General features: G+C 33.8%; 1 protein-coding gene across 1 annotated transcript in view; it reads left to right on the plus strand.

The window, feature by feature from the left end:
• The window catches only part of side-II (sidestep II transmembrane protein), a 686092-nt gene that overhangs the window by 624672 nt on the left and 44490 nt on the right, over window positions 1–16930 (plus strand). The window contains exons 9-10 of the mRNA XM_072533588.1: window positions 3103–3402; window positions 15489–15788. Of these exons, the coding sequence (XP_072389689.1) occupies window positions 3103–3402; window positions 15489–15788 (600 nt within the window). The remainder of the gene's footprint in view (window positions 1–3102; window positions 3403–15488; window positions 15789–16930) is intronic.

The raw sequence follows: 16930 nt of genomic DNA on the forward strand, positions 1-16930 counted from the left end.
CACTGTATTTGCTTGCTATTTTTCCCTTGCATAATATTTTGTAGCTATCTATATTTGGTACCTCTCATTACATGTCCTAAGTACTACTGCTTTCTCTTCTTTTAAAAATCTTTTAAAAAAACTAAAAAAACTTTTAAAAATCTTGTATGATACCACAATTTTAGGTATCTGTTACATAATACCTTGGACATCCTTCTAAATGCTGCTCTGGCCTGCTCAATTCTGGATCTAATTTTACCATAACTTTCTCCGTTACAGTTTAACTACCGATGAAAAACCTTTTTTGATAAAATTACCTCTATCTTATGTATTTATGTAAGTGTGCTTTGAGTATGCTGAATCCAAAAATCGTAATAATAATGCTTTAACACCCACCATTCATTCAACCCACCAATTTAACATTTAAAATTGCATAATTACATCTTGTTTTGTTTAACAAGCAGAGAAATCTAATGTTACTTGATTGGTAAATGTGTTAACAACGACAACAAAAAATTGGACAACACTCTTTGTTTTTCTTTCTTTTCATTACCAGCATCAGCTTATTGAACAGGCGGGTTTTAGAAAAGGCTACGGAAGAAACTATTACCTATTGGTAATAAATCTTATAGAAAAATGTATTGAATATAATAAACCACTAGCTTTAATGGAAAAGAGAAGCGCAAGATTGTAGAGGATGGAGGGTGATAGTGGATGCGGCGAAGACTCACCCCGAGTTGTAAAGCCAGTGAAGAAGAAGAAGAAGATTAGCTTTAATATTTTTAAATTATAAAAAGGCTTTTGGCATTATAAATCATTAAAAAATGTTGAAATGTCAAACTCAGACGTTCCCGATATAATGTGGAGCACGTCAGGGGGAGATCATAACACCGAAACTTTTTGAAATATATATTATGTAAAAGGGTAAAACCGATAAGGACATAAACATAAACGATGAAAAGCTTAGCCACCTGAGGTTGGCAGATGGTATTGCGTTATAAGATATATGATAAATGAGGCAAAAAATTTTCGAGTCAACTCTACGTTTTCTCGCAAGAAGGGGATTGAAAATAAATATATCTAAAACCCAGAAGATCCATAGACCACGTAATGGCCTATAAATAGCTGGTAACGAGATTCGCATAGGAAAAGATAAACAAACTGTTAAGCTTCTCTGTCGGACAAGACTGACTTGGTCAGCCTTTGGAAAGTTTAATCACATTTTCAGATCCCCCGACGTACCTTTACATGTCTTTAATCAGTTTATTTTGCCAATGTTGACTAGCGAAGTGGAATCTTGACAATTACAAGCAGAGAACTGATTAGCCACGTGGCTCGAATAATAGATAACAGATGGATAAGGTAGACAGTGGAATAGAGATCAAGAAATAACGCCTACCGAAGCAGAGATCTTCCACCAACATGTTGGACTGCCGATCTAAAACTGACGTGTTCATAGGAATTAGATGTAAGAGACACAAGATCGAAATAGATAGAAAATTATGAGGGCAGTAGACCAGCTATGTCTAGCAGTGGACAAAATAAGATTGAATAGTGATGATGATGTTTCATGATGATGTTTCAGAACAGGCATCATACCAAAGAAATGGCTTTCCTCTACTTTTGTCATAATCCCGAAGACGAATAACGCTAGAGAGTGTTCAGACCACAGAATTGATTAACCACACACTAAAAGTATTTTTAAAAATAATTCACAAAAGAATATTTAATAAATTGGAAGAGGATATAAGCACCACACAGTTTGGATTCAGAGGTGGACTGAGAACACGGGAAGCTTTGTTTGGTCTAAGTGTGTTAATGCAAAGATGTTTGGATGTAAACCAAGACCTCTACGTAGGTTTCATAGATTTTGAGAAGGCCTTCGATAAAATCAGACACCAAAAGCTGTATGAAATCCTCAGAAGCAAAAACATCGGCAGTCGCGATATTAACATCATATCCAGGTTGTACTGGAGACAAACAGCAAAAAGCAAAGTTGATAATGAGTTAACCGAAGAAATTGAGATTCGTCGAGGTGTGCATCAGGGTTGTGTGCTTTCTCCACTATTATTCAATATATATATATATATATAGCGAAACAATATGTCAGGAAGCGCTCCTAGAGCAAAACATTTGTATGAACATTAACGGAGAGTTAATTAACAATATGCGATACGCTGATGACACGTTAATAGTAACAGATAACCTAGCAAATTTACAGTTTTTGATGGAAAACATAAACACCCATACCAAAAAGTATGGTCTAAAACTGAACATCAAAAAGACTAAATTCATGATTGTAACAAAGAAGCTATACACCAATGTGAATTTAACCATAAATAATCAGCCAGTTGAAAGAGTTACGTCCTACAAATATTTAGGGGTTTGCTTCACTATTACTAATGACCAGACAAGAGAAATCAAGAGGCGAATAGAGATAGCGAGACAATCGTTTGTCAAAATGAAAAAGTTCCTATGCAGCCGGGACATAAATATAAACTTAAGAACGAGAATGTTAAGGTGCTATGTTTTCTCCGTTGTGCTGTACGGCATGGAAGCCTGGACACAGAAAAAGATAAACATCAAAAACATTGAGGCATTCGAGATATGGTGTTGGATAGAAAGATGGACAGAAAGAGTAACAAATCAAGATGTTCTACTGAAGATGGGGAAGGAATGCGAAGTCATAAAAACCATACAAACAAAAAAACTGGAATATCTGGGCAACGTAATGAGAGGAGATAAGTACTCTCTGCTTAGACTCATAATCCAAGGAAAAATCTTGGGAAAGAGAAATGTGGGACGTAGGGGGATTTCCTGGTTGCGAAATTTAAGAGAGTGGTATGGGTGCAGTTCAATACAGTTGTTCAGAGCTGCAGCCAACAAAGTAAAGATTGCTGTGATGGTAGCCAACTTCCGATAGGAGACGGTACTACAAGAAGAAGAAGATGATGTTTCTTTTGCACTTATTTTTTGCTCTTTTGTTTGCGTGAGCACTAGGAATAAAATTTAAAAAACAATATTATGTACTTTATGATTTATGTACAAACCTTAAACCTTAAGTTTTGTATACCTTTTATGTATATATATATCATATACTTTAAAATATTTATTTTATTTTAGATGCTCCAATCTGCAAGCACGACAAGGTAGCTATTGTGGGTGCTTCAAGGGGAGAAAGTGTTGACATTGTCTGCGAGATCGAATCTGATCCTCCCGCGAGAACATACCGATGGAAGTTTAATAATTCTGGTGAAACCATTGATGTTGCAGCCGAACGATATGCCAAAACTAGTAATGGAACTCACAGCATCTTGCGATATACTCCGGTGTCAGAATTAGACTATGGATCCTTGTCATGTTGGGCTTCTAACATAGTTGGGCATCAAGTGGAGCCTTGTCTTTTTCAGTTAGTAGCTGCTGGTAAGTTTATTTATAACAGATTTTGATTGTTTTATAAAATATGTTAAGCCGCTAAAAATTAAACATGCTTTTCAAACTTCCTCGCAAATTTTTAAGAATTAATCAGTGCCAGACAGACAAATTTATCCACGCATTGGTGTTTATTAAGTAAAGATCATTAAGCTAATAGCTAATTGGTACGAGTTTAACAACAACATGTAAAACTCAACTTTACACGAACTCCGCACACAAACTTTTATTCATCATGTTTAGATAAACGATCCAACATAAAAGATACAAATAACTCCTTTGCTGCCAGATGTTATGCAGCTGCTACCTCTACAAAATTGCCACCACCTCTTGTGCATTCTCAAGACCGAGCAGTCATCATACCTTCCTTGACCAATACTGTACTGTTTGATTACATTAAAGTAATAGGTAGTACTGTTGCTTCCTAAAGAGTATACTTCTCATCTAGACTCTCCCGTATTCGTATCTGTATTTAAATGTTATTCTAATACATAGACTTATTTCATCCACCAAAAGGATGTTAATTTCTTATGTAAGCCCTTGCATTCTTCACCCCACATATAAAAACACTGTAGGATCTAGCCGTTGTTTCCGAAATGTAATCCACCAGTAATATTTTTTTCTGCAAACCTTGACTACCATTTCTTTTAAAAACTTTTCACAGAATACTAATTTCTTTGCAAACAAGTTGAACATATAGCAGAGCCATGACCTCTCTTCAATTGTATTTAACTCGTCAGATATAAAACAACTATTTCATACTATTTCAACCACTAGTTACACCATTCCAAATATTAGTAACTCATTCTTTGAAGAAATACCTACACCTTTTCCCTATCCCGAGCTAAATAATTAAAAATTTGACGAGAAAAGGCTACGTTCTAATCACAGACCATCGACTCATCTCAGCGCCCACCACTTATTACTACTGTCATACAAAAACCTGCAAATAAGAAATGAAGAAACTCTAAATTAACTGATTATGACTGTAATATTATTAATCAAGAACCTTTCTTCACTATTATGTGACGAAGTATTACAAAGATATCCCAGATTTTGGTTCAATGTGACGCAGCTTACTGCATTCTTCAAAAATTCCTTTAACTACCTTTTAACTGAAGCCAGTAAATTAAACACTGACGTATACCCCTTAGTAAAAGATTTTGCCTTAATCTATACTAAAATTAAAGAAAGATCTTTAAACAATCGTATAACACATCTGTTAAATAAAACTAAAAGTTAAAGCTTCATTCCGATCAAACATATTTCACTAAAAAACTGCTCATTGACGATGGAAACATAAGTGACTCTTCCGTTTCTTTTTAATAACTTTACTTTCTTTTCTCTTATTTATTTTCCAAATTATTAACATTTAATCTGACACAATGGAATTACGACAGGTTTAAACCTCACTAAAAAAGAATATAAAGATTATTTTTTCTCGTAATATTGACATCTTTGGTCTGCAGGAAACAAATTTTAAAACCGATTATCAAGGCAAGCTTAAAAACTCGAAGGATATCATCATATCCGCACAAACTGTACAAGAGCCGATGGTCGTAAATCAATATTTATGTTTAGTGACGTATGTTCCTCTATCTTACGTTTAACTACATACAAATTTAATAAGACTAGCAGTTACTGCTTAGTATCCAAAAAAACTTAGCATTTAACATATACATCCTTCCTGATCGCAACCTCAATAATGATTAATAGAATAAAAGAGTAGATTTAATATTTCAACTTCTCCTTCAGTATATTCTTGTTGATGACTTAATGCCTTTAACAGAATTCGAGGCTGCATCTCGCATCTTTTGGACTGCAAAGTTCTAGAAAACAAAGTTAAATACTGGACCCAAAATTCAGTCTCACTATTACTTCAAGTTCATTTTCAGCGATTTATCTCATCTTTTTAACCCCAAAATTATACCTTCCTTCTTTTGGAAAGTTTTTAATGGCCTACATAATAGTCACCCCTTTCCACCCTTTACTAGACGTTCATAAACGCTGATGGCGTCGTTTACTTCGTTCCTCCAGGATCTTCGGGATCATCCTCTTTTTCCTCCTTCCTATGGGGCTCCATTTAGTTATTTTCTTTATCCATCTGCTGTCGCTAGTTTTTTTTACATATCCATATCACTTGAGCACTTTTTGTTCTATATATGTTAGTATGTCTGTTTCTATTGATGTTCTTTGCTTTATTTCGTCATTACTTCTCCTATCCATTTTTGTCACTCTGCAACATCTTCGCAGGCATTCCATCTCTGTTGATACTGTCCTACTGCTGTTTTTCTTGTTTATAATCCAATTTTCAGCCCTGTATGTCATAATACTTCGCACTATTGTTTTATAAATCTGTGTTTTTGTTTTCAAATTTAGGTGTCTATTCCACGATACTGAGTTAAGTTGTCGGATTGCTGTTCTTGTTTTTCCTAATCTCTGCTTAATTCCATCATCTGTTGTTGCCTTTTTTGTGATTATAAATCCCAATTATTTAAATTTATCCTTGTCTTTAATAGTTACGTTGTCGTCAATTTGTAGATTTTCTATGACTTCTTTACTTGTAGATAGGTACTCTGTTTTCGCGAGGTTAATATCTAGGCCAGCCTTGGTATATTCTTCTTGTAGTTTCTTCATCATGTAACTGAGGTCTTTTTGGTCTTGTGCAATCACTACTTGATCGTCTGCAAATCTTAACGTATATAGGTATTCGTTTCGTACCGGTACTCTCATGACTTCGCATTTTCTTTTCCATATAGTCAAGGCTTTCACTAAGTATATTTTGAATAGGGTTGGAAATGTGGAACAACCCTGCAGAAGGACTTTTGTTGTGGTGAAGTCTCCTATGATTCTTGTTTCCATTTTAATGGACACTTTATTTTCTTTATACAGAGCTTTTGTAGCTTCTATGAGTTCCGTCTGTATTTCTAATTTGTACATTGTCCTCCAAAATTCTGACCTTGGTACAAAGTCATACGCCTTCCTCGGGTCCACAAATGCCAAATGTGTATCTCCATTTTTTGCTTTTTTTCTTTTGTAACAGTTGTTCCAGTGTGTATGTGTGGTCTCTGTATAATCTTCCTGTCGTGAAGTCTGACTGATCCTTTTCAATTTTGCCTTTTATTGCTTGCTCTATCTTTTCTCGCAGTATATTCCCATAGAATCTTTCTATTGATGATATTATTCTTATTCCTTTGTAGTTTTTGCATCGTTTTCTATCTCCTTTTTTAAATATAGATGTCATAATATGTCTCCGTTCACTCCTTTGGGAGCAGTTCTCCATTTATGGCTTTTTGAAATATCTATTTTATTAATCACGTGTAATTTTTTGAGCCGTACTTTATAAGCTCAGGTGAGATGCCTTCAGGTCCCGGTGATTTCTTATTTTTGATTGCTATTATGGTCTTTTTTATTTCCCTATCTGTTATTTCTATTTCTTGTTGTGGGAATCTGCTTAGTCTCCGCCTGTTCTCTTTTCCAATGAATTGTGGTTTTTATTCTGCTAACACTTCCTTGTAATAGTCGTTCCATTCTTTGTCTTGTATATTTCCCAATTAAATTTTTTCTTTGAGTTTTGTTTCAATCCTCTCAGTACTTTCCATGAGTACCCCCCCCCCCCTTCCGTATCCGATAAGGCTCCCACTCATGTTTTTACCGAATACTTACACACTGCTGCCGAATCTTATATCGGAAAAAACCATTTCCTCAACTCAAAAAATTCTACTCTGCTAGAACTCAGATTGTAATAATGCCAACAGTTTAACAAATAATGCTTTAAATAAATATCGACAAAATAAAACTTAAAGATTAAGCAACATCTTGTTTTGTACAAACAAGTTAAAGCTAAAATTTATTAAGCAAACCAAAAGATCTTTATGGCAAAATTACACTTCCTCACTTAAACATAATAAAAACCACTATCAACTCTGGAAAAAAAAATTACAAACCCAAGGCAATAAAACTAATCTTAATATTCCTCCCCTAACTGTCATGAATATAGTTTGAACGTAAATTCAATAAAATTAATACGGCTTTTCCTCACTGTAACTCACAAATTTAATTGTTCTCCAACTTCTTCTCAATTCCACATGATATCACGTTTATCAATGCCCGCTTTACCTATATGAACTGAAATTTTCCTTTTCTTCAAAGAGAAAATCTGCTACTGATCCCGATGGCAAGTCTTTATATCGTTTTAAAAAATCTCTCCTATACATCTTTTTTCAAACTCATTGAAATTTATAATCTTATCTAGAACATACATAAATTCGTCTATATTTATCGCAATTCTGTAATCATTCCAATTAAAAAACCGGATCAATTCTCCATAACTTCTATATCTTTTCATCCGATTTCTCTCACTTGTACCTCTGCAAACTTCTTGATAAAAGACTCAATTAGTTCCTCGGAAAGCATAATATTCTTCCTGACGCTCAATCCGGCTTCCGATGTCATTGGTCTGCTCTTAACAACCTTGTTCTTCTATAAACACACATTTTTTAAGCAATCAACATTTCGTAGCAATCCTATTTAACATTCTAGTGGTACTAGACTTTTGATCTCCAATCTCCAAAAATGTAATTATTAAAAAACTCTTCTACTATAATTTAGATAGTAACGGTCCTTAAGTTATACAAAACTTTCTAACTGGAAGACATTATAAAGTGCTTGCCAACGGTCAACTTTTTCAACTTCTTTCTTAAATTCAGAGTGTCTCTCAAGGTATCAATCAATGAACTTTGCACGTCCTTTTCTGCTTCTATAAAAATGTTTATTACGCTGATGACCTAATCATTTACTGTCATGGTTAATCTGTTTTCACCAAATGTAAACTTCTACAAAGTGCAGTAAATCTTTTTTAATGTAAATCTAATAAACTAAGATTATCACCCTCTTGAAACAAAATTAAATTAATTTAAAATTTTCCAGAAGGACACCTTACTTACCATCTATAAGAAACACGAAATCATACAAAAAAAATTGTATTAATAAATTCTCTTAACTGATGCTTCTAAAACGGACACTGGTGTTGGCTGTTTAGTTACTACCACTAAACATGAATTTATAAGATCATCTGGGTTACCCTTAACAGATTTATAGTCTCTGTCATAGTGGAATAACTGGTAATGAAAGAGCAGCTCATTTTTCCAAAATTGCTATAAACCATAGTACAGGAATAACCGTAATTCAAAAAGCATCGGTTATTAGAAGATTTCGAATTAAAAACACCAAACTTACTCATCGCTTCTTGATGTCCTCAGGGACTCGTCCAATTTGCCACCATTGCAATGTTTACCTGACCGTAGAACACAACCTTACCGACTGCAAACCATTCACAAACCTGTATAAAGCATTAAACTTGAAACATACCCTTAAGGAAATGCTCAGCAACCCTACAGATATGACAAAACCTATAAGGTTTCTAAAAACCGCTCAGCTTCACTACAAGATTTAACCTAAGATACAATAGCTTTCTCTTTTCAATCCTGCCCCCCAAGGGGAGTGTAGTGGTCATCGTCATATTGTGTATTGTTTATCTTCAAAGATCTCTGTCTCTGGTCATTTCTTTTAACTCATGAATAGGTCATCTTGTTGGGGATCTTCCTTGTAATCTTCGGCCTTTTATGTTTCCTTAAATAATAATTCTTTCCATGTTTTTTGTGTCTACTTTTATAACATGTCCAAAGTATTTAAGTAAATCGACTGCTGGACAGCCGTTTGCTTACATTGAGCTCATTTTAATTTGAGATATTTGTCCTGTGGTCTTTTCGCGGAATTTGTAAGCTTCTTCCTTTAGTGGCGTCTATCTTTCTTCTTTTTGCTTGTCATTTGGTCAAAGATTTACATCCATATGTCAGTATTGGGAATATTTAGCAGTTAAAGAGTGATAAAATTACTTGTATTTTTAACTGTAACTTTAACTAATATTAAATGATCACTTAAACATTGGTTAAAGTGATATAATTAATACTTGTTTTTATTATTTATTCTACATCTAATGTTAGTGTTTCTGTACCAATGGCCATAGTTGTCGAGGTACTTTACGTAAATGAATAAAAAAATATGTTCAGTCTGCTGGTATTTTAATAAAAATTATAAAATATACAACTAATGATTTTTTAACTGTTAATTTATAAACTGTGGTTAAAAAATATGATTGTCATACAACTTTATTAAAAATTTTACATATAACGAAGTTGCAAGCAAAATATATTTCTGCACAATTCAGAATATAATGGGGCACGTAAATATAAATTACAGTTGCGTGAAATGAGCTGTCATCAAGATAGTAATAATAGTAGGATATCAAGGGTTAGCGCCCTCATTATTTTCCTTTCTTATCTCAATTTATTTTTTGTGCCACTACCGCCGGACGGAAAATGTAGGCCAATGTTTAAATGTTTTAGCTTATAGCGGGCAGGAAAAGAAACTTTTTTCTCTGTTGCGAGAGTACAATAAATTGTTAGTGTTATTACAGCACCAGGTATTTGTAACAATTAAATAACCCGAAAATCTTATATTTTCTAAAATATGACCGAAAAATATTGTTATGCAATTTTTAAGCTATATCATCTAAATGTATTTTATAAAGACGTGTAGGGGAATTCCATTAATTAAGTAAAAAATCTTGTGTAAATGCCCACCGCCAAGAAAGAAACTGAAAATATCTTAATCTTTTAGTAGTTGCTTTTAATTGTGATCATAATTATACAAAAAAATATTTTGTACACTTTTTAAATTTGGTTTTTGAAAAAAAAAATGGTGTACCCAACCAGGTACACTGAGAAAATCAGTATAAAATATATAAAACAAATTTGTACATAACCAATAGCAATATTACACATAAAAATGCATAAAGACCAAGAAAACATTTAACAAAAATACATACATACAGTACATTAAGCTTTGGATTTGATATTGCAAACTACATAAAACGTTAAAATCGGCAACATTGCCTCGTACGAGGTAGTTGTAATTCTCCGATCCCCTTCGACACCTTAGATTCTTAGAATCCTACACAGAAAACGAGAAAACGAAAACCATTTAGTAACACATAACAACGCAAGAGATATGCATCTCCGACCGTCGATTTTTGTTTTACTTATGTCTACCCGGTTCATTTCTTATAACATTAACTTGATAAAAATACAATGACCATTATAAAGCGGTGCATTTGTATCGGTTTTTAACAATGTGGTAATAATAGGTTTTAATAATAATTTTAGGTAATTGAATTAAAAATAAAAATGCATTTCTTTAAAAAGATAAAACAAAAAATATACTGCTATTGAAAATAAAAAATAATTCCTAACAAACTAAGAAATGATTTTAATATTAGTTCTTCTACGGCTGAACAGTATTGTAATCTGTCATAAAAACTTCTGCAGACAGATCTAAAGGTTTCTGCTATAACATAATTGGAGACTTCTCTTATTTGGTTTTTTAATTTATCCAAATTTTGGGCTCTACACTCAGGATTTTCCTCAATGATGCTTTTAAAAAACCCCAATAAAAGAAGTCTATGGGTGTAAGATCTGGAGATCGCGCAAGTCACTTAATATTGCCTTTTCCACTGATAACTCAATTTGGAAAAGTATTGACTAAGTACTCCCTGATCTCTAAGTACTTCTGATCTAAAATCAGAATAGCCATGATGATTGCCAACCTCCGTCGCGGAGGTGGCACGTGAAGAAGAAGAAGTACTACCTAATTATTGTTTAAGTCTGGATGGAACCAAACATTCTCCAAATTTACATCAGGAAGATTGAGAATAGTGGGAAGAATATGATTCTGTTATAAGCCGAGGTATACTCTACTATTCAAGTTGCCTTCAATAAGAAATGGACCTATTATATAGTCAGTCCAGACATTTTTTGAGAACTTTTTAAGGACATTGAGTGTGGTAAACAACACTTCTGTGCTGGTTTTCTCGCTCCCAGTACATCGTAATGAAAGGATTGAAAGGATTCTGTCTCTCTACTAACGAAACAGACGATTTATCAGTAAATAAAATATTTTAATTATACTTGGTTTCATAATTAGCCTCCGTTATTAGACAAAATTCCATAGTTCGAAAGTAGTCGTCTGGATAAAGCTGCTTCGTCTTAGAATATTTAAAATCCTGATAACCGTGCCATACTTTCGTTACAGTAACAATGCTAACATCTAACTCTCTAGCAACGCTTCTTCTTGAACGTGTTGAATCTACCTCGAGTGTTGCACAAATTTGTGTATCCTGGTATTCTCTTTCCTAAACTTTTTCTGGTGACACTTCTTGCGCGTGACATTTTCTGCAATTTTTTAGGCAATAACAACTCTCAAAATTTTTGATAATATTATGTACTGACTCCCAAGGATTCAGTTTTCAAGGAATCAGTCTTCCCTCAAAAAACACAGAAAATAAATCTACATACTGTGGTCCAGAATTTTCATCAATTCAAAACTTAACGTACTGTATATATAAAAGATATTTTTACTCATTGTAACGATGCTCTGATCGTTTAACAGTTCGAACCGTGGGAGTGTCAATATTTGCGCATCCACTTCTACAACGTGACGGCGTAGTGGGATTCAAACGGCTATTTAAGGCGTGTGAATAGCGGAATTAGACAGTCTCGTAGCTAGCGCTCTAGGCTCCCTGACTCGCCGGTGTAGTGAACCTGCGAGCCATTCTGGACAGAGAGAGTTCCGTATTGAGGATCATACTCTGTCCCTAACCAAGCGGAACCCATCGGTATTGCGTATTGAGCATTACCGTGGATCTGCACAGAATCAACCGGGACAGAGAGATTTCTGTATTGAGGATTATACTCTGTCCTTAGCCAAGCGGAACCCGTGGGCATTGTGTATTGAACATTGCCATGGGTCTGCACAGCTAAATATTTTGTTTGCGAGCATATTCGGAGCTTTCGCTGAATTGAAGCGAAAGCGAGTATAAATCTGCGCGCGATCGATTTCCCCCATTCCGTTTCTTATTAGTAGTACTAATTAATTTCTTTTCTTTTATAGACGTTTGCCGAGGACTAGGTTCATCACGGGATCCAGTAGAATTCGTTTTAGTTTTATTCATTGTATAAGTATACAACGTAGAATTCCTTTTATTTTTATTTATTGTAGATATATTAAATTAATAGATTTATTTTTACTTTAAACCTGTGTTTTACTGAGTCTGTCGCCCCGAAAGAGCTACCCATCACATCATAATTAATTATGAGTAAAATATTTTGAAACACTCTCTGTGCTCGGTGCAATGAGTTGTGTTGATTTTTCACACATCCATCTAACTCTCATGTAGCATTAGCGACATTTTTGACAGTTCGTGGTTATTTTAGAAAAATAGCCATCAGGAGTATGCAGTACTCTTTGTCAATCTTTGACAGCAAACCAGATGGTTTAGTAGATGTGGATCATCTTTGTATGGCTTTATTAAAAGCTCTGCAGTAATGGCGGACAATATTTCTTTGAAATAGTACCAAATCTATTTTGTAATTTTTATTTGTAATCGTATTTAGTTTTCACGCAATAACAACTGTCACATTTATAATACGGGTAAAGAGTACCCACCACCATTTTTTTCTATGGATGCTTTTCCATGGATTCTGTAATTATTTACCTCTTGATCCAGTAAGTCCACACCCCCCAATGATAGTTTGTAGGATTTGAATAACTGAGGTACACTGCTAGTTTTTTCTTCGCTAGCTGAAGGCTTAGCTCCGCAGTACGTATCAAATGTATAACAGTTACTAGTAGATTTGCACAACATCCAATCCTTCTAGCCCAAAATGTGAAATGTTTTGCCAAAGGGTGACTCAACTATTTGATCATTGTCTCATCGATAGATAAATTTTCATTCAAAATGAAATTTAAAACTTAGCATTGAGTAACTCCATAAGCGGTCGTATTTTAAACATTTTATCAATTTTGTTCAATATAGTCTTGTCTGACAAATGTCTATACTTTTTAATTTCTGTAAACCTATTTCTGCTCATTACGTTGGAAATAAATGGAACATTCAGATCTTAATCCAAATTCCAATATGTACATCCATTCACATAAATTTTTAACATAAATTTTGATCTCATCTTTTGTAATTTTAATGAATATTGGAGGCTGTTGCGTACACATTGGTTTGTTCTACAATATGATTTACAATTTTATCATCAAATAACTTTTTAAAAATTTGTAATGTTGTTAGTTTGGCAAGCTCTGCTTTTACCCTTTTTATTTGTTTATAGCTTCCGTTGGTACCATTCATGCTCGTATTCACTATTTTACTCACTCCGGGCTTCTTCATTAAGTTTTTTTTAAGTTTTATTAGCTATCAGTTCCGTCTTTGATGATTTTATTCGTTTGGATAGTGGAATGTCATCATCTGTTTCATCCAGGTCATCTCTATTGTCAAAATCTTCTATTGTTAAGTTCTACCTATTTGCTGTTATAATCGTACATTTTGTCTTTTCTCGCAAAAATTAACATGTTCAATTTTCTGGCGATTATATTGAATTAGTGCAGCATAGGTTGTAAATCATCTTCGGTTTGAGGAGGTAGTATTGCCTCGTCTGCACAGCAAACTATTTTAAGTTGTTTTTCTCTCATTCAGTATCCTTCTTTAGTTTTTACTTTTCTTTGTTGGGCAATAAAGGGCTCAGGATATTTTCCTTTCTTATCCCATTGCCAGCTTCAATAGGATCAGTTATTTCTTCTTCTACTTTTACTTTTACTGGCTTGTTTTGGTAGATATTTTCAATCATTTTGATTATTTCTAAAGGTACCTTTCTTGCGTACAATAGGTAAATAACCTACTTTAATTTGAATCGATCAAATGCCTTCTTAAGGTCAAAGAAATATCGATATGCCTGTTTATTGTTTTCTAATGATTTCTCTAGCACTTGCCTTATTATAAATATAGCGTCTGTTCATAATCTTCCCGACCTAAAACCTTGTTATTCTTCTGCTAGTGTTATAATTTAATTCAGTTTATTTACTATCACTTTTTTAATTTTAGTGTTGTCTTAAATAAATTAATTTATTTGTAATTTCCCAGGTCCGATTTGTCTCCTTTTTAACAAGAGGTATTAGGATGCTTGATCTCCATTCTTGAGGAATTCTGTTTTATTCTATTATTTTTTGGATTAGTTTTAGTAGTTGTTTGGTTAGATCTGGTCTTCCGTACTGTAGGAGTTCGTTTGGGATTCTGTCCTTTCATGGTGATTTTCTGCTTTTTAATTTCCTTAATGCTTCCTTTACCTCTACCTCTAGTTTATCTAAAGTATTCATTTTCTTCTAATTCATTTATAGTGGTTGTATGCATGTTGTGTTTGTTGTGTTCTGTATTAAAATGCTTTTTTTTCCTTTCTTTACGTTTTCTCTTCACTTCCTCTCTAAACCATGGGATTTTCTTTTTTGCTATTTAAATGTTTGTTATTTTCCTCTCTCCAAGTGATTCTGTTACGTGGATTCTCTATTTAGTCTTTCGACTTTGATTTTTTTTGGGTTGGCGCCGCTCTCTTACTAGGCTATGGTCGCTACCTATATCTGCTGAGTTGAGGCATCTTACGTCGATTATTTTTGATGGATGTATATCTCTGTTTGTTATAACGTAATCTATTATAGATCTTTGTCCACGGCTGTTATTGAATGTATATTTGTGTTGGTTTTCTGATCAACTGACTGACTGATTGCGAACAAGCTAATGAATAATATCATTAAGGCATTTATTGGGAATAAAAATACTGAATTATCACCACTAAATAGTTAAAGATAGTAAAGAAAAGCGTACGAAAATCTATAATTGTACTAAACTCTAACTGGTATTTATTTATACCACTTTCTGATGTTATTTTAATATTTTTATAAAAGAAGGTCGCACCTTTTACTAGAAGCTCCTATATCACTTGGAGTTTTACTTTTGTTATTTTTAACGGGATTTTGCTTGTTCTAAAAGTCTACAGGTATAAAGTTGCGGAAAAAAGTGGTAAAAATATGTACCAATAACCTATAAAGGATTAAAATGAAACTAATAATATTATTTGGGAATTTGTAAGCAGTTGGTTGTATACATTAATTTTTTGTTTCAGGAAAACCTTTTCCAGTTAAAAACTGTAGTCTTTCCAATCAGACCAGCAGCTCAGTAGAGGTTTATTGTCTTCCGGCGTTTGACGGAGGTCTTCCGCAACACTTCGTTCTTGAATTGTATTCTTCCAGTTCTGCAGTACTTAGATTTAATATGACCTCTTATACAGAACCCTATTTCTTTTTGGATAACTTGGAGCCCGATGTAACTTTTCGAATTATTATATTCGCTATTAACATGAAAGGAAAGAGTGCTGGAGTTGTATTGGAAGAACTTACATTTAGAGATGCCGAGAAACGAACAGGTAAGAATAATATTTTAGTACCTCTCATCTAAGTATAACAAAAAATAAAGTAAAACCATAATTCATGTTATCAATTATCAATAACGTCAACAATGATGGATGATACCAATGCACATGAATAATGGCAATGAAAGTTTTTGATTGCTGCATGAAATTGTATTATTTCTTTTGATCTCTTATACAAATATGTAACGGAAACTTTGAGTGGAAATGAAGTACGTGACATTTGTTTAATTTTTCACCTGCGAAAACCAATGTTATTTATCGCTGTGTTAATTCCTTTTCATTTTCTACTTTAATTTTAAAATCCTTACTTTACTCCAACCCTTCCTACCCTCATTTCAACCCCGCTCCTTTAGTAATATAAACAGTTTTAAAATAGCAAACGAAAAAGACTCTCTCTCTACTGTTGACTACCACTAGCAACAGACGTACTCTCTTGACTGTTGACTACCAATAGCAATAGGCGTACTCTCTTGACCGTTGACTTTCGCTAGCAACAAACAAAAATGTGCTCTTTCTTGACCTTAGTGTTAGTACCTCGAGACACGTGTTTAAAAACCGGTAAAGACAGCTCCTCCCATACGAGGAAAAACCGCAAGTAAAAGCCTATAAATACCGCGAGTGTGTGTGTAACGGCAGTATTGGTATGACTTTTTATAAACATGATTTGGCTATTATCTGTATAACCCTTTATTACATCTCCTAATTATTTTGAACCAGCTCTATTTCATACAGTCCTCATACACTAAAATTATATTAATATTTTCACATAAGTAGCACTTTTTAAAGACCTACTACTACTGGAAATGTTCGCGACAAGTAAAAACTCTGAATGGGAAACGCCTCTACTTTGCCAGCTCTGGTTTTATTGAAAAGGGGTGTATAGCATATATTTAGCTCTTTTATCAGTAGCAAACGAGCTGTTACTGAAAACTCTGCATTAATACTACTAGGGTTTAATCTAAAATCAATCCTGCATAGGTAATTCGGTTCAATAATTGCGACGTAATACTCGACCTGCACTGATAAACTCTCATCGTATTAGACTCACGAAGAGTAATGGAACATCCATTTTTTAAACGCAGGAAAAACTCTCTCTTCCACGCAAATGTGTACCCTTTTTTAAAGAGAAATCGACG

This window comes from Diabrotica undecimpunctata, chromosome 5, assembly GCF_040954645.1.
Source record: "Diabrotica undecimpunctata isolate CICGRU chromosome 5, icDiaUnde3, whole genome shotgun sequence".
NCBI classification, from domain to species: domain Eukaryota; kingdom Metazoa; phylum Arthropoda; class Insecta; order Coleoptera; family Chrysomelidae; genus Diabrotica; species Diabrotica undecimpunctata.